Source organism: Bombyx mori, chromosome 6 (assembly GCF_030269925.1).
Source record: "Bombyx mori chromosome 6, ASM3026992v2".
In the NCBI taxonomy this organism is placed as follows: domain Eukaryota; kingdom Metazoa; phylum Arthropoda; class Insecta; order Lepidoptera; family Bombycidae; genus Bombyx; species Bombyx mori.
Window position 1 is genome coordinate 7,078,062 of NC_085112.1, and position 18,837 is coordinate 7,096,898.

Sequence of the window (18,837 nt, forward strand, 5' to 3'; positions counted from 1 at the left end):
GTTCCTGGAGACGTCAAACGCGTCAGACGTTCGGTAAATGATTTAATAAATTACTTCAAATCTTGATTTCTGGTGAAAACTGGGGTTGTCTCACGACTATACCGGTTACTGTATTTATACAAACTACAAGTTTTAAGCAATTATCAACGAGCCACCGTTTCGTCCTTATCACCGCGTCTCGTTGCTTCGAATGTGGTTGTTGCCAATACATTCGATATTTATTGGAAGTAACGACGCGCTTCAAGATTGATCACGTCAGATTGTTTCTTTATAATCATCGATTGATATAATAGGTATTAAATCGTTCTAAGAAATAAATATATCTAACATGAATGCAAGATTCTAACTTATGAAAACCCTATGTCATAAAAAAATCTAGGGTTTCATGGATTCTTAATTTAAAAGTGACATGACATTACTGAATAAGCCGTTAGGACTGTCAGACATTGGATAACTGCAAAATTACTTGTGTAAAATGTAAAATAAGACTAAATTAACATTATCGTAATCATAGAAATTCAATAAAATGAAAGGCTCGTAAGTACACCTTATAAGAAAGTATAAAATAACATTGAGAATCTGATTAATGCTCACATTTGTCATCCATTGTAAAAGAAGAGATTACGTACTCAAACATATGAAATACTTTGTAATTTGTTTCTCTAAGGGCAATTCTTATTACAAAACTGTGACAGAAGATTTTTATTTGAATTACATATTATTATTATTATTTGTGGCTAGTGATCAGTGACCTATCCATATCATCAGATCCGGGCTCGATGCCCGGCTGGTATAAATTTCTTTGTGAAAGTTGTTTAGATTTTAGCGTCTGGATGTAGCTAAATGAAGATCCTAGTTTGAGACCTTCGAATATGGAATCTTTACTCGTTTATCGGTTTGACTATCAAAAAAAATAATATCAGACCTATTTTAATTACATTTTTGCGTTTTTTTTCTCACTTAAACTAAAAGTTGCGTAATAAAACCAAGTGGTTTTCGCAACTTAGTAGAATCTATAGGTAATAAATAAATAAAGTTATTTTACCTAGGGCTGGAACATTGACTCATGTCTAGGGCTATGTTGGTGTTAAAGTTACTAATCCAAATCTTTGCTCTTCCGCCTAAGCCACCAAACTATAATAAAAAAAAAGTGTTCCGCAAATTAATGCCGCCGGCCTTCGGGATGCCGTTGATTGCCAGATCTACGTCACGGGCGACTGTTGTCGATGAAGTATCCGGAACCCACTTAGATGGTGCCACATCTTTGGAATACATTCCTGGATCAGAAATAACATAGGTCGTGATCTGTTTAGTTACAATAAGTCTCCATTCCAACATTGAAGGGTTTTGAAACAGGCGCAAATCAAGTTCCGTCGCCTTCTGCAAAATGATTGTAAACTCATTTTCCCATACAAAATAGAGACATATTGCATCGCCTTTGCTTTATGAATGCTTAGGCTTGCTTTGTGGACAACTGTTAGGCAACTGTCTACACCACATTAGTTTATCTAGTTGTGTAGTCGATTAGGAATTTCTATCAAGGGCTTTGAAACCGAAAGGTTATCAGGTTCACAAATAATTATATTTTTATATACCTTTCAGAGTTTGCAAGAAATGTCCTCCAAAAACCAAGTCACGGAAGCTTTCAAAAACCACAGATTGTAAAGATGTATCAGAAATTATTGAGGCCCTCACTTTAGATGAGGAAAGTTAGTTATTTATGTCGAAGTTACTTAATCGAATCAACAGGGACATTTTTTAAGAAAACAGTCTGTCGCGTTAATATGTACCTATGTGTTAATATGCTCCAATTATAATCAATAACGAGGTGGGCAATTATGGTCACTTAAGTTTTTTTTTAAAAAACAAGTAAGTGCGTCAGAGTAACAGTAATTAATGATACTAAGGTCTTTGTGAACACTCATCGCTAAAATTAGTACAAAAGTAAACAATAGATTGAATAATAATTTTCGTCCTTTGAGAATACCGAACTAATGGTATTATAATTTCGGCTAGATAACTGTCCGTATAAATCTAATCAATAGCAGGAAAACCACAGCACTTAGGTAGGTATATTATTATGTTACGGCTTTTTATGTTTACGTTGTCGCTAAGTTACGCCAAGTGAATTTTTGATTCACAATTTTAAATAATTAATTTGATTATTATCTTATATGAGGGAGGTGTGCCTCTTACACTATGTTTGTATTACAGTGGCTGGTAAAAGTACAAGACAACCATCTAGACCGCCGAAGTTTAAAATGAAAAAATTTAAACCGCCACATAATAAAGAAAGCTGTGTTCCAATGGTTCCTTCGATGCATACGAGGTACCAATTGGTTCATAAACCGACATGTAGATTTGAAATAGAATTTCTCTTAAAAAAATCCCTTCCACCCAATTTTGGCAAACAATTATTACTACTTGGGACATTAGTGTAATTGTATTATATTCAGTAGTGGCTATTAAGATAAATAATTACAGTACCTATACGAGTAGTACCTAATTGGGCCTCTATGGTTTTATCTTCTTCTATCTTCTTCTTCTATATATATAAAAATGAATTGCTGTTCGTTACTCCGAGAACGGCTGGACCGATTTGACTAATTTTGGTCTTGAATTATTTGTGGAAGTCCAGGGAAGGTTTAAAAGGTAGATAAATATGAAAATGCTCGGAATTAAATAAAAATAACCATTTTGGTTTTCCCTTTGATGTCCCCCCCGTCGGACGGATTCCTTTTGTTTGTTTTAAGTTTATTCTAGACAAAAGTTTAGGTCTTTTATTTATCGATTGAGGTACTACGAAGTCTGCCGGGTCAGCTAGTGTATTATAATTATCCTTATTTATGCTATAGGGTTTGATTTGAAACTTAGATCAATTTACTCCAATAAACAAATTTAAGATAAGTTAAACATGTATTTTTATTTTCGATTTCAGACTACGGTATATTGGACATTGTTCTCTGGAGCCTTCTGTACCAAAAAACAGGTTATAATTTCAGTATATACAATCGTCTTTAACTTATACCTATGTATTTATCTACTATTCGATGTTATTGGAACGTGAAAGTTCGTATATATAAATATATAATTATATATATTTTACAAGCGGTTTTATTTCCTTTCTGTATCAATTTGCAACAACATTTACCTACTAGTGACAATTCATTTGACATATTTGATGAATTAAACAGGAAAGGATATACTGGATTCGATTTTCCATCATCTTCAGATGAAGAGGAATTATCTAGTGGCATTTTAAAAACAAGAAAACTGAGCGACAAGTACAAGAAAAAAGTGCGGTATTTCGATTTGCTACCGGGGGATATAATGTTTCCGACACCGGCTCCAATAATAAAGCATTCAGCTTCTGACAAGTCTATTTTAAATGTAGGTATCTTTTAATTCCTCACTGAGTAGAATATGCCTTCATAGAGACCACGGTTTTTTTTTGGCTTAGATGGGTGGACGAGGTCACAGCCCACCTGGTGTTAAGTGGTTACTAGAGCCCAGAGACATCTACAACGTAAATGCACCACACACCTTGAGATAAGTTCTAAGGTCTCAGTATAGTTACAACGGCTACCCCACCCTTCAAACCGAAACGCATTAACAGCTTCACGGCAGAAATAGGCAGGGTGGTAGTACCTACCCGTGCGGACTCACAAGAGGTCCTACCACCAGTAATTACGCAAATTATAATCTTGCGGGTTTAATTTTATTTACACGATGTTATTCCTTCACCGTGGAAGTCAATCGTGAACATCTGTTGAGTACATATTTCATTAGAAAAATTGGTTTCTGAGATTCGAGCACCGGTGCATCGCTCAACACGTATGCACCGGACCTCTTATCCTTTAGGCCATGACGACTTCATTTTTTATCCTATAATGGTTAGCTGGTAAGCAAGAAAGCCAGTAGAATAAGAACTAATAACTCTTGTTACAAATATCTGTCTTTGCTTTATAGTTTAAAAATTTATTCTTCAGTGTACAACTACAGATGAATAAAACGCTGATTTTAAATTATTAGAACGTCTGGTTGCTGTATTTCAGGTACCCAGTCCTAAAACGAGTGGAGAAGTAATTCAAGCTCAAAGAGCATCCGTTAAACCAGGAGAGTGTAAACCTCCTTTACCCTCAAAATCTGGATATGAGTAGGTTACTTTGTGGACTTGTATTTTTTTGAGAGATTTTAGATTTGAAATACCTAATTAATTCTTTCAATCAATTTTAGTTTGTTCAAACCGCACAGTGGAATTGTCATAAACAGGGACAAGGAATTTGTTCCTGATGTTGTTTACATGCCGGGTCCAAAGGGATTTATTGGGTAATTATTTCTTAAAGCCGCTTCCAAAATTGATTGTTTTTTAATGTATCTGTGGACAAATATAGTTCATGTTACTTTGGTTTGTCAAGGCTGTATGTATATTACAAATAACAAATATCTATTTACTGAATGGCTTTAGATTTTTTTCCCTTCTTAAGCTGATGGTCTTGAGAAACCATATCAGCGTCACCGGGCGAGTAGATCACGGGGCTCAAACCTGACGTTGTTGCTAACACGAACCCTAGCAAGAGTCGTGCTTCGCAGAATCGACCCCCGGATCGGAAACGCGACCCACTGAGAATATCCGGCGAGAAACTCAGTGGGCTGTGTTTGTGGGTTAATTTACTCGCCGAGTCCTTCGTGGCAAGCGACGGGTTCGACGAGAACGATAACCTGGAGCCATTAGTCATCGACAATATAATCTATTATTACGGATTCAATCTATTGTTTTCAGAGATAAAGAAAAAGCGAAGCCATGTCACAAAGGAGGGTGAGTTTGGTAATTTTTATTCGAAAGTAATTGGTTAAATTAATTTAGTTAGATTTGATAACGTTTATTTGTTTATCTATTTTTAGCGTGTGTCATAGGACTGCGTGCAAAAGGAAACAATGTCGGTGAGTACTTTACTTTAGCTGATCTATGTTTTTTTTCCCAAATTGTTGGTAGCCTAAGGGACTATCCCAACAATGCGCGGGCTGTTAGGTGATCTCACGGGCTCAACTTGATAGATTTGCTAACATTGGCCCTAGCAAGAGCAGGGCTTTGCTGATACAACCGAATCGGAATCGCTATTCTGTGCTACGCTAAGCTGTGTCATGTATTTTTTCTAATGGAATACGTACTTGACAAATGTTCACGATTGACTTCCACGTTGAAGGAATAACATCGTGTAATAAAAGTGAAACCCGCAAAATTATAATTTGCGTAATTACTGGTGGTAGAACCTCTTGTGAGTTCGCGCGGGTGGGTACGACCACCCTGCCTATTTCTGCCGTGAAAAAAAAAGGAAAGTGTTATTGTAAAAGTACTGTCAGATAATTTCCCGCACGGATCGTTTGGAACCTCTGGGTCTGCGGAGGGACTTCGGTTCCCTCTGTATTTTGTACCGTATGTTCCATGGGGAGTGCTCTGAGGAATTGTTCGAGATGATACCGGCATCTCGTTTTTACCATCGCACCGCCCGCCACCGGAGTAGAGTTCATCCATACTACCTGGAGCCACTGCGGTCATCCACAGTGCGTTTCCAGAGGTCTTTTTTGCCACGTACCATCCGGCTATGGAATGAGCTCCCCTCCACGGTGTTTCCCGAGCGCTATGACATGTCCTTCTTCAAAAGAGGCTTGTGGAGAGTATTAAGCGGTAGGCAGCGGCTTGGCTCTGCCCCTGGCATTGCTGAAGTCCATGGGCGACGGTAACCACTCACCATCAGGTGGGCCGTATGCTCGTCTGTCTACAAGGGCAATAAAAAAAAAAAAAAAAAAAAATCTTTTCGTGATGACGGCTGTTAGATGTATAATACAATACTAACTGAAATAATCACCAAAAGTTAAACTTTTGAGATGAGAGATCAGACAAAATGGTTACTGTTATCAAGTTAAATTATTTATTTAACTATTACACGTCATGTAAAATATACATTGGCGGACTTAATGCGTAAGGCATTCTCTACCAGTCAACCAAAGGTAGTGCAGAGAAAATTATGGTAGGTGCAATGAAATTTATATTAGATTACAAATAATTAACATAAGTTTAAATATTATTATGTTATTTATTATTATTTCTATGATTTAATGTTTTTTCCCTCTCTTTCATGTTTGTGTAGCTCTTATTCTAGTTTGCTGAAAGAAAACTCATCGGTTAAGCTCGCCTTTGTACATGTTGTTGTTAATGTATACCTACGTGTTTTTTTGTATCATTTATAAAATAGAAAATAAGCCTTTTATTAATTATTGGATTTAATCAATTTTACAGAAAGTATGCAGCTATGAAAAGAAAAAAGAATGTAATCAGAAAAAAACGGTAAGAAAATTAATGATTGCTATTTGTTTACCGAATCAATGGCTGTGATACCAAAACAATTAATGTCAATATTAATATGTATTTACGTCGGTTTTCGTGAGTCGTAGACATAATTAAAACTACTTTTACGGATCAATCTTGCTTTATGTCAATTTTATTCTTTTATTTAGATTACATTCATATTTGCCGTACACAACGCTAGGCGTGTCAGAAGCGAAACCAACATCCAGGGGCACTCAGAAGCATCTTGGAAACAACGATTCCTTGTGCGGATTCGATGACATACCAAAACCTGAGCAGGTGGCTGAAGTTTTTTATTATTTAAATCATAATAACGGTTAATTTTTGTTATTATGTGAAACACATTAGCAGCTATCGCTGATGCGTGTGTTTCGACGCTTGGAGACTTCGAGCTTTAGATTTTAATTGACAGTCGTCTGGTGTAGTGGTAAGTGACATGGTCATTACACAAGGGGGTCGCAGGTTCGAATCCCGCCAAGGGAAGATATTTGTATGATAAATATAAAATGTCTTTTCCAGAGTTATGGATGTATATTATATACATGTATGTGTATAATAAAAATCTTACATTTATTTCCGTTATCTGGTACCTGTAACACAAGTTCTTTACGAACTTAGCACGGGATCAGTTAACGTGGCGTGATTGTTAATAAATATTTATTTATATTTAAATATTTATTTATTTAATGTACGTGCCATAACAACTTTTCTTTAAACGTAGGTATTCAGATTTTCTGTAGACATAAAAAAATCGTTTTGGTAGAAAATAGTTTTAATGCCCCCAATATTTAATGTTGTTAAAGGTTGAAATAATAATCGCTTGAATACATGTTTTGAGCTTTTTTATTGATTTATATATTTTTATTGCCCGTGTGGGCAGTCGAGCATACGGTCCACCTGATGGTGATTGGTTACCGTTGGTCGTGGACGAAAGCAATGTCAGGGACAAAGCCAATGACATATGCAATTACGTAAAATACAATGTGCACTCTTATTGCTTAATGTGATCTTATACAGACAACCGTTATATAGACAGACAAGAACACAGAAAATTAATTTTTTTTACAGTTTTAATTTCCATTTTTAATTTTCTGTATTTTTCTGTTTGAAGATAACAGTTTTACAGTGAAACTTCGATCTATTGTCTCGTCACAATGACCTATTTTCCCTCGGTCAAGGACGACGATCGATCGGGAGAGACAGAGATCGAGTACGTGTGACCCCGGCCTATATTAAGTTGTTATTAATTTCTCTCCAGCCATCCATAGTAGGAGTATTTGTATCTAATTTTTTTTCCTATTTCTCATCTTAGTGAAGCTTAGCATAAATATCTACATATATGTATGTATATTTATAAATATATCTTAGCTACTGTGATGATATAGAGGATTTCGAGACCCCAGAGATTGGTGGCGAAGGATAGATACTTTATTTATTAGATAGTTTTATTAATACAATTATGACTTCATGTCTCAAGGTGGGAAGGATTATCCACGTTGTGGTGTTTTTGTAGCTTCCGGTTACAGTTTAATACGAGACAGGCTACAGAACCGTTACGCATCTACGGCAATCTACTAAAATTATTTAAGAGAATTCGTTTAAGAATTACCTTAGATAAAGATGCCTTTATTAACAACCATAATTACATACATACTATTCCTTTCTTTTTTTCTCTTTGCATTTGACATCGGCTAAGATTGTTTTGCTTTCGCATAGGCCTCCCCCAAAAAACAACCTTAAAAGTAGTTAAATCCCAAAAATCTTAACATTAAAGCTAAATGATTTCCTTTAGATCAAATTACCAGCAAATCTTAAAAAAGGAATGTTCGAAACGCATTCTTTGACGGTTTTACCTTGTTCAAAAGAGAAAAAAACGGAAATTCACTACGGCATACTAACTGGTTCCTTCAATATGTATGATACTAAATTCGGTGAGTACGTATATCCAGTGAATAATGAGTCAATATTCATAGGAAATGAAAGTTTAATAAATCTACGTATTTTTTTAATATTTATATTTTATTTTTGTTGTTTGTATCTATTATTGTTGTTGTTTTTTCTTCGATTAAAATGAAAAGCGAGTGCCATTTCGTTCAAGCAGATTTAAATTCATTAAAAAAAAAAATGATTACTGTTATTATGTAAAATTTATACTTAATTCAAATTTTATGATAGGTTTTTAAATAATTTGATCGATAGTTGTCTTTGTGTTGCCAGATATAACTTTGTGGAAATATTCATTTTTAGGTGGACGATCTAGAGGTAGACAAGCGATTACAATGAGCGTAATGGCCTACTGCTTGGCTTTTCATTATCATCCAAAACAATGGACCATGAAGCTTGTGGATAATTTAGTTAATGCCGGAGATCAATGGTATTTGACTTAACATACGGAATTATTATTGAGCTCACAGTTACTAATGATACAGTAATGAGGCCGAAGTCTCAATTGTATCTGAAGTATCTGCTTCGCCACAGAAATAACCGAGCAGGCTCATGGTATATCTTAATATTTGTATCAATTAAAAATAAAAATCTGAAAAAGATTTAAATGAAAAAGAGGTAGTATACGGCCTTAATTGATTAAAGTCTGCTTGAAAAAACTTGGACAAGTATTATTTTAGGTACATTCAATGCTTAGAAAAGGTTCATGATCATTCTGCTGTGCAAGGAATGTGCGAAGTTTTGCAGTTCGGTAAGAAACAAACGCTTCTGCTAAACGGGAGAAGAATGCAAGTTTTGCTCGGCGAACCTGAAATTGTGGGGTACACGATGTCGTTAGACCCTACTGTTTATAATTTATGTAGAGGATTGAAAGTGTTTTTCAAAGAAAACCGTGCGGGCCTATTACTATCGAGGTATGGGTGGATTCATATGGTGTTTAAAGTTGTGTAGCTTGTGTTTTGTAAATGTAATATTTATGTTCACTTTTAATAGGGTGTTGAAAGTTGTCGTCTGGAAAGATAAAGTATGCTATTACATATTTGATCCTGCTGGTAGAGATTCGCGAGCGTTCTCGAACTTCGCTAATGGAGCTGCTGCTCTTATAAATGTGAAAAATTTGGAAGCAGTAGCTGAAGTTCTTTTATCTCGTAGTGTACTAGACGACCAAAAGTACGTTTTGGCACCAGTTAAAGTTTTGAGAATGGTTGATGAAACCTGTGATGAAGATTTTGAATCTGATAAAGAACTTACTCAAACCGAAAAAGCTGTGATGGGATATAGAATACTTAATGAGAATTGTGCTATTGTTAACGCTACGATGCACTTGGGCGATCGGTGTTTTGAAGACGCTAAGTTTCGCCAAGCAATGCCGATAGCTATTATAGCAATGACCTACGCCAAAATTTCACCTCCGAATACATGGTTTACGAAAACATTGGACAAGATTTTACGATTAGGCAGCAAATTATACGTCGACTGTGCGCATCCGAAAACTTTAGTTGATTTAACAATTGACAATATACCGAATGTAATTAATGTCGGACCGTATGCGTGTGAAATCATTATATACAGAGAAAGAATTAAGGGCCAATTATTCACTACGAAAGAATGTTTATTTAACATCAAAACCGGTTTAGAAGATTTCTTCACTCATGAATATAATAGTGGAATACTAGAATTCAACAGTTATTGGCTGGGTGTTTGGAGGCAAAAAGATATGTTTTACTTATTCGATCCGTATCCGAGAACTAACGATGGTCTGCGGTCCGTTAATATTGGACGGGCTTGTTGTTGGATGCTTCTAAACACGGACACTATGGCGGATGTTTTCACAAAAAACTGGAATTATTTACCGGTTACAACTCAATTTTTTATTCATGCATTTAAAGTACTAAAATTAAAGAAAACAGAACCTAAGGTACCTTAGTCGTTATTTTCGTATTTGCTATTGGTATATTGGCACGTGACTCAAATAAACGGTTTAAATTATCGTGTGGAACCATTACAGGCGCTACTACTTTGTACTTTAAGCGATGAACAATTACCGGGAACAAAAGTTAAAAGGAAGGTTTTACCGGTGAGTCAGGCGCACGGTGACGGTAGAGAAATAATACATGATGTTCTTCCACTAGAAGAATACGATGAGAAGGTTCCTGGAGTAAGTATAAAGTTTATTTTTAAACTAAGCAATAAATTTTCAATAAGTATTAGGCACTTGGCACAAAATGTGTGTAATATTTCGGACCAGCCACCTTGATCAGTCGCCGGACTTATAATTTTTTTTTCTAAAGCGATTATCGGAGTTTAATAACCGTTAGATGATATCTTCGAGAATGTTCGAAACGTTTTAATAACCAAATGATGTCGTTTTATTTCTTATTATTTCCATAGATACAAGCTATCGACGAGGAACGAATGGGTGACATTATTTCTCTAGTTGATAGTATCCAAGAAGACTATGTACCACCAATACCCTTAAAGTACAAAAATAAGGAACCAGAACCACTAGAAGCGAAAATTGGTTTGTATAGATTACAAGTTTTTTTTTTTTTTTTATTCAACATAAATGAAAGTACATACTTGTTGAACGTCAAAAGAACTACCGCCAATTCACAAGAACTAGCCTCCGTCCTGAGAAGAATTGGCAAAAAACTCAGCGGGCATGTTTTTTTTTTAGATATGAATGTTTTTTTTGTTTTTTTTTTTTAATATTAGATTTTTTTTAAAATATGACATTTTTACAATGAGTATTATAACGTAACAATTACTACAATATTGAAATGCCCGGAGCGAGCAACGCATTAATTAATTCGCATTAATTAATGGGTTTCGCGATGTAAATTTACTATCTGAATGCATTGATAAAAGGTTGCCAACCGTGAATGAACGATCTAGTGTAATCAATTTTAGAGAAAATACTGGAAGTCCATGGTAGGCATTTGTTAATTGAGTGTCATTTGTGTCAAGTATTATTCATCGATCTATTACATTATATATTAGTGATAATAAATCGATGATATTATAGCAAAGTTTCATCAAAATCCATCAAGTATTTTTGCGTGAAAGGGTATAATAACATACATACATCCATACATACAAACTTTCGCGTTCATAATATTACTAGGATAACAAAGGTATATGATTATCATCTAAGCTCTATAAGTTTCTGACAAATAACGGTGTAAGTTAACTAATCAACGTGTTGCTTTAGCCTCCGTTTTAGATAAGTTTTTTTTTTTTTATGATTGATGGATTACTGGTGGCCTGTAGGCCTTTACAGTTTCACCAGGACAGGTTTTCTTTTTTATGATTGTAGGATTACTGGTGGCCCAGAGGCCTTTCCAGTTTCACCAGGACAGGTGGGCGAGCAAAGGCTCAGCCAGGAGGGGTGGGATTAATAGCTACCCGAGCGCCTCCGAAGGAGACCTAACAACTCAAGAGCAACTGCTTCGCAAATGAATCTACTACCGAATCGGAATCGCGACCCGCTGAGAAGATCCGGCGAGACACTCAGCGAGCTGATTCATGGCTTAGGTTGCACGGCGAACTCTTTGTCGAGTTCGACGAGTACGGTTACCGGGGTCCCTAAGCCTGCTCCTAGTGTTAGAGCTGAAGGCGTCTAATGAACAGGTTATTGTATCAGATGGATCCGTAAGGACGTGAGATAAGTATCTAATTGACGTCGCTCTATTCAAACGGTAAACGTGTCATTAATGCTAGAGTTTGATAGATGTGTGACAGATTTAAATAAAGATCAATGTTTGTCCCGTGTGCGTTTCTGTAATGAAACTGGTACAGTTGTGGTTGTGCGACAGGGTTTTTTTTTCTCCTACCTACGCCGAAAGTTCGGTTTTCGTCCCGCTGTACAGGGAAGAAAGTCTAACTTTTCCTCCCTGGGTACTGACAAGTGCACATGCGCGTTAGTGTTTACGTCTGCTCTCACGCACCTAAAATTCTCTGCCATTGTTGTGCTCGGGTAATTTGCAATGTTGTGTTTAGTGTAAAAGTGAAATAAACAAAAGGCAATATAATTTAATAGTGAAGTATTATACAAAGATGAGTTTATCAAACAGTTCTTATTCAATTAGTAGTAGTTTATTTAAAAATTAAAAAACAGTTAAATTGTTTTTCTTATGAGTGAAAACCCCCGCCAGGCCCTCGCCCCTGGACCCCGGCTCGGTACTCCACAGGTGATAATTTTTTTACAATGTTGAACTTTCGGCCTGGTAGGAGAAAAAATAGTATGTGGGCGGGAAAAAAGTAGGACATCTCATCTCGCGTATTTGCCAATTTTACACGCGGGAGGAAATGTCCAACTTTTCTCCCTTGGTGCACAATGTACTATGTCGTAGTACCATCAACGTAGACTGTGCGTAAATAGTTTCAAGAAGTCGGTGTTTTTCACACATGTTTTATTCATAGTCACAGCGAAGCGTGGCCAAGTTTACTGATTAGCTAATAAATTACAGTTTATTTCATAATCGATGCAAAATGGTCACCGATCTAGTCCAAACGTAATTTTTGGACGTGCTCGGCCAGAAAGCGTCAAATTATGGCGTTTGTTATTTATTACCTGATTAATTTTGTTCTGTATTCAGCGAATTTGGACTCCCCTACGGTATCAGTGACGCAAGTGGTGCCGATGTGGCCGAAACCACGGGACAAAACGAACGAGCCGCCGGAACCAGACCCAGACCCCGAGCCCACGCCGCCGCCCACACCGCCTCAACTACCTGTTACAATCCTCTTCCTTTAAAACACTTTAAAATAGTTACTTTAAAAAGTCGTCGTGGCCTAAGGGATAAGACGTCCAGTGCATTCGTGTTGAGCGATGCACCGGTGTTCGAATCCCAGGCGGGTACCAATTTTTCTAATGAAATACGTACTCAACAAATGTTTACGATTGACTTCCACGGTGAAGGAATAACATCGTGTAATAAAAATCAAACCCGCAAAATTATAATTTGCGTAATTACTGAGGGTAGGACCTCTTGTGAGTCCGCGCAGGTAGGTACCACCACCCTGCCAATTTCAGCCGTCAAGCAGTAATGCGTTTCGATTTGAAGGGTGGGACAGCCGTTGTAACTATACTTGAGACCTTAGAACTCATATCTCAATGTGGGTGGTACATTTCATTGTAGATGTTTATAGGCTCCAGTAACCACTTAACACCAGGTGGGCTGTGAGCTCGTCCACCCATCAAGCAATAAAAAAGGGGGAAGAGGTCGACCGAGGAAGACATGGATGGAGTGTGTGAATGACGGTATGAGAGAGAGAGAGGAGTGAATGTTGAAATGACGGCTGATAGAAGAGAATGGAAGAGAAAAATTAGCTGCGCCGACCCCACCTAGTGGGTGGGATAAGGTGAAGAAAAAGAAGAAAAAAAAGAAAAAAAACCTTTTAAAAGTTTATTCGTTAGGTTTTGAATACTAAATTATATTAAACAAACTAAATCGCTTTATGTCGTGAGCAAATTAACAGAGTTAAAATAAAATTGTATTTTTTTTAGCCTCCCGAAGGTGGGATCGAAGAGGTAAATTTTATAAAAAATATATTATTTGCAGTAATATTATCATCACGTAAAGTTGTAATATTATCATAGTATCTTTATACTATAGATATATAGAATAGCAGTCAGGGCCGCTAACTAGCTTCTGTGCCCCCGCAACTGGTGTAGGGTAGTAGTCCAACACTCATAAAAATATTAGCCTAGTACAGGCATGGATATCAAATTTCAAGCCAATCGAATGTATGGTTCAGTAGTTATAACGGAACATCCGTAAAAACCACTGTAGATTTGTATATTAGTGTAGATCACAACTATATCGATGATTGAACATCATATGAGCCAGCATGAATTGTTACCACAGTAATGTCAATTTCTGCTGCGAAGCGATCACTAATTTAATTTTGAAATGCGGAAGTCTTCTTAGGACCAAGAAACGAGCGCCAAGCGCGTCTACCCAATTTTTCCTGGAAAAAAAAAAGTAATCTGCTATTTTTTTATGAATTATCTTGTGAGCGAAACTGTATTTCAGGAAGAAGAGTTAGGAGAAGAAGAGGAAGACGAAGAAACAATGAAAAGAAAGAAGGAGGAACAAGAAAGGAAAAAAGCAGAAGAGGAGGAGGCTCGACGTAAAGCTGAGGAACTACCGCCCCCGCTGCCGCCACCGCCACCCTCTCCGCAGCCAGAGCCTGAAGTGCCGGTTAATTATTCATCGCGGAGCTTAAAATTAATTGTCAAACACATATATTTTCACTTTAGCCTTGTTCTTCTACTATGCAAAATTTTGCTATTTTTATAGGGTGTGAGCTAAAAATAATAATTATGTCGATTTCACGTCCTTACGGACCCATCAGATCCAATAACTCTTGCATTAGATACCTTCAGCTCTAACACTAGGAGCAGGCTGAGGAACCCCGGTAACCGTACTCGTCGAACTCGACAAAGAGGTCGACGTGCAACGTAATCCATGCATCAGCTCGCTGAGTTTCTCGCCGGATCTTCTCAGCGGGTCGCGATTCCGATCCGGCAGTAGATTCATTCGCGAAACAGTTGCTCTTGAGTTGTTAAGTCTTCATCGGAGGCGCTCGGGCAGCTGTTAGCAAATCCCACCCCTTCTGGCTGAGTCTTTGCTCGCCCACCTGTCCTGGTTAAACTGGAAAGGCCTCCGGGCAACGAGCAAAACTTCAATCATAAAAAAAAAAGTCGATTTAGTTATCAGTATGAAATTCAAATAATTAATCCCACAGCAATATTTCGGTATGAAATCAATTTAAAACTTTTTACAAATATTTTCACCTAACTTTTAGCTGGCTCCAGCGGAAGTGACCGAAGATGAAGTACAAACAATGGAACCGGTCAATGTGGAACGTCAAGTGTTACTGACTGAAGATGCTCGCTATCGTTTTAAACTTAGACAATTGCGAAAGCAGATGACCACTCCGCTTGCCGAAAGCCAAATAGAAACAACACCATCCGAAGAATTTGAAAAACCCAGTAATTTTAAACAGCTACCCGATAACACGCAGATTGTGAGAGGCTCTGCGGCAATCACTGAACCAGATGCGATAGACATACTCCCGTTTGCCGCTATAATGGCTATCGTGACATCGTATAAATACTCAATAAATTCTTGGACTAGTGGGATCGTTAATTTCGTTGTGGAAACAGCCAAAAGACTATATCAAAACAAACAGGAAAAATTTCAGCTCGCTCCCATACATATAATTCCGAAAATTGGCATAGGTCATCAGGTACTAGTGCGATTTAAAAAGACGTTTGTGTATTATATATACAGTTAGTCGTTAAACTATTTTACTCAATATATTCCGCAGGCCTATCATGCTAACATAGACGTAGTCGGAGAGGGACCGACATGGCAACTTGAAGATGTTTTAACAAGAAAATTCTTTTCTAAATACGATCGTGGCATGATCACGACTACATCTTACAGCTGTGCTTTTTTCGTTAGAAATCAGGTGTACTATTTATTCGACGGCAGTCCTTGCAACGCAATGGGCTTGAGAGACGAAAATAACAAAGGGAAAGCCTGTATTTTACGCTTTCGCACTCTGCACCATCTTGTGTGCAGGTATTCTTTTCATAAAATATGTAATTATTTCCATTTTCAATTTCGCTTACGGCAGCGAAATCATGAAATCTTGTGGTAACATCTAGATATAGTTATTTGTGTGCAGCTCCAGAGATACATTAGTTGCTCGGAAGTGTTTTTATGTACTTAAAATGAAGCTTATATTTAACCCACTAATGTATTTGAGTAACGTATTTTTGTAACCTATTGGGTAATCTTTATTTTTAAAGATTAATGGTAAAAGGCTATTTTTGCTGGAGCAATACAACAGGTGTACTTGGGTCGTGTTTACCAATTATCTATATATACTAGAACACTCATGGCCAAAGTAGCGATACCAAAACGATAACATTCATCTTACCTTCCAAATCGGAACGCTTTGTGGCGGAAATAAGTAGGACAGAAATCAACCCGGACGGTAACACACAACAACATAAAAACTCTCAAATTGATACCTAAACAATGTATATCAATTGCAGAATAATTTTCAATAAGGATGGAAAGAAAGAGGACCAGCAGTTTATATTGAGCCGAATCTTGGTGAGGAGGCTTTTGACCGAACCGCGCGTAAAACTTCCCGAAGATTACGACTATTCTACTGGATTGCCCAAATCTAAAAAGTCGAGGCCATCAATAATTTCATCTGGCAAAGAAACTGACAAGAGAAGTTCCGTTGCACTCGCAGAACGCAAGAGTCAACAGTCAGTAGGTTACCAGCTTATAAATGGTATGTACAGAATAGAAGGTACGACTGCACTGCAGGACCGAAAGCCTAGTTCAGATGTTAAATCGTGCCACTTCGTTAGTTTAATAGCAATGTTAATGGCAACCATGCATCCTATTCGTACATGGGACCATGTTATGGTAGACACCTGTCTTGAAAAAGGTCTTGAAATATACGAAAAAGCGACTAATCTTGGTGTTTGTGAAAAACGCGTAATCAGAAACATTATAGTGGATGGTAAATTTATTAATATAAATATAAAAAAGATAATAGTTATTAATGAAAATCCAGAGAAAAAGTTAGAGCAATACTTGAAAGCGGTCTTGAGACGACTTCGGTACGTTATTGTTAGATTTCCGCAATGTAGTATAGTAGTATGTCAAACAGAAGGATATTTTCATCTTTTTGATCCCTATTCGCCTCCAAGTGACGATCCGGCTGTGAAGGAAACCGATTCTGTTCAAGAGGATAAGAAGAAACCCGGTCCTGTGGCATCGTGGACTTTATATCGAACTATGGATGCATTGATACGCCGAATTAAGAAATCATCATTCGGAAAGGCAATCGATACACCTGAATTTTATACCTTTGAATTGACGTCAGTTAAAACTGCCCCACGGCATTCAGCCCTAAACTATAGACTTAGCCCATTATTCAAACCTGACAACAATCCAAATTTACCGTATCTTAAACGTAGGAAGAATCGGCCATTGGTTGACGAGAAAATGTATTGGTTGAATATTGAAATGCTACCATGGTCTAGAATGAACTCTCTTAACGATTTAGGGTTTGAACGGAAAACTCCCAAGACCATGTGGAAAGATTGGGACATAGAATTTCCTGGTGATTTGTATTCGTTGTGGGGAACACTTCATCTTATGGATACGAAATTCGACGAAGACCATAGAGGAAAACAGTACCTCGCGACGTGTGTTATAGCACTCGTCATGGTTCAAGCTTGCAACATAAGTGCCTGGACTAGTAACTTTCTCGATGGAATTGTAGAGATTGGAGATAAATATCACAAAAGTTGTTTAAATAAAATCGGAAATAAACCCAATTATGAATTGAACGTAAACGATTTGGATAGTAAATTCGAGGATATGTTTCCATATTCATTTTCCGTTAAATTTGAAAATATCATATTCGGATTTTTCTATAATTTATTACCGGATCGTTTTAATTTGAGCAAAGCATTGGTTTATTTCTTTGAGAAAAGCAATCAGGGGTTACTAATCAGTCCAGCAAAAAATTTAGCTTTTGGCAAGAGTGGAAATTCTTATTTTATGTTTGACTGTCAAAGCTACGGAGCACCCGTTTTCTGTCCGGGTAGAGGAGCAGCATACATTTTGAAATGTGAGAGCCTTAACAGACTTATATACTGCATAACGATGACTCTAAATATAAGAAGGCACGGTCAACAATTTCATTTGTTTAGCGTCTCCATATCACTTTCTGAGAAAACAAAATAAACGTTTATTTTGCATGTATCTATATTAGATTTTTATTTTACGGACTTTCATTAAATTTGTAATGACACTGTACTGCGACCAGTGGTTGTAAGAACTCCTTGATGGTGTAAACAAAAAGGATAATATCTATGTAAAAAATATACCAATATAAAACTCAGGGGACTCTGCCAATGATTCTATCTCACTCCCTATTCCAATATATTACCAACTTTCATGATATTGTTTATTTATGAATTATAAATATTATAATATATAATCATTTATACTTCCTACAGGTGTTGTCCTTATTTCGTTTCCACCAACAGTGAGTTTTGACGGCTAATCTATCTATCTATACATATAAAAATGAATTGCTGTTCGTTAGTCTCGCTAAAACTCGAAAACGGCTGGACCGATTTGGCTAATTTTGGTTTTGAATTATTTATGGAAGTCCAGAGAGGTTTAAAAGGTAAAGAAATATGAAAATACTCGGAATTAAATAAAAATAACAATTTTGTTTTTCCTTTGATGATTTTTTTTTTTTTTTTTTATGATTGTGAGATTACTGGTGGCCCGAAGGCCTTTCCAGTTTCACCAGGACAGGTGGGCGAGCAAAGGCTCAGCCAGGAGGGGTGGGATTTGCTAACAGCTGCCCGAGCGCCTCCGAAGGAGACCTAACAACTCAAGAGCAATTGCTTCGCGAATGAATCTACTACCGGATCGGAATCGCGACCCGCTGAGAAGATCCGGCGA

At 37.0% G+C, this 18,837-nt stretch overlaps 1 protein-coding gene across 2 annotated transcripts; it reads left to right on the top strand.

Moving 5' to 3' along the window:
* The first annotated feature begins 387 nt into the window (after positions 1 to 387).
* On the top strand, positions 388 to 18,127 carry LOC101743946 (uncharacterized). 2 transcript variants are annotated; one of them, XM_021350870.3, is made up of 23 exons: positions 388 to 537; positions 1,603 to 1,709; positions 2,215 to 2,329; positions 2,939 to 2,989; positions 3,195 to 3,390; positions 4,056 to 4,156; positions 4,237 to 4,329; positions 4,784 to 4,819; positions 4,906 to 4,944; positions 6,302 to 6,349; positions 6,520 to 6,649; positions 8,163 to 8,301; positions 8,618 to 8,744; positions 8,995 to 9,228; positions 9,308 to 10,232; positions 10,323 to 10,472; positions 10,706 to 10,835; positions 12,913 to 13,049; positions 13,824 to 13,847; positions 14,353 to 14,520; positions 15,128 to 15,571; positions 15,653 to 15,909; positions 16,389 to 18,127. In XM_021350870.3, exons 1-23 carry the CDS (start codon positions 527 to 529, stop codon positions 18,103 to 18,105), a joined length of 5,379 nt encoding a protein of 1,792 aa, XP_021206545.2. In that variant the 5' UTR covers positions 388 to 526; the 3' UTR covers positions 18,106 to 18,127. The 2 variants fall into 2 exon arrangements, with proteins under 2 accessions (XP_021206545.2, XP_037867681.1); XM_038011753.2 differs by lacking the exon at positions 388 to 537 and having other exon boundaries at positions 1,694 to 1,828.
* The last annotated feature ends 710 nt before the right edge of the window (positions 18,128 to 18,837 follow it).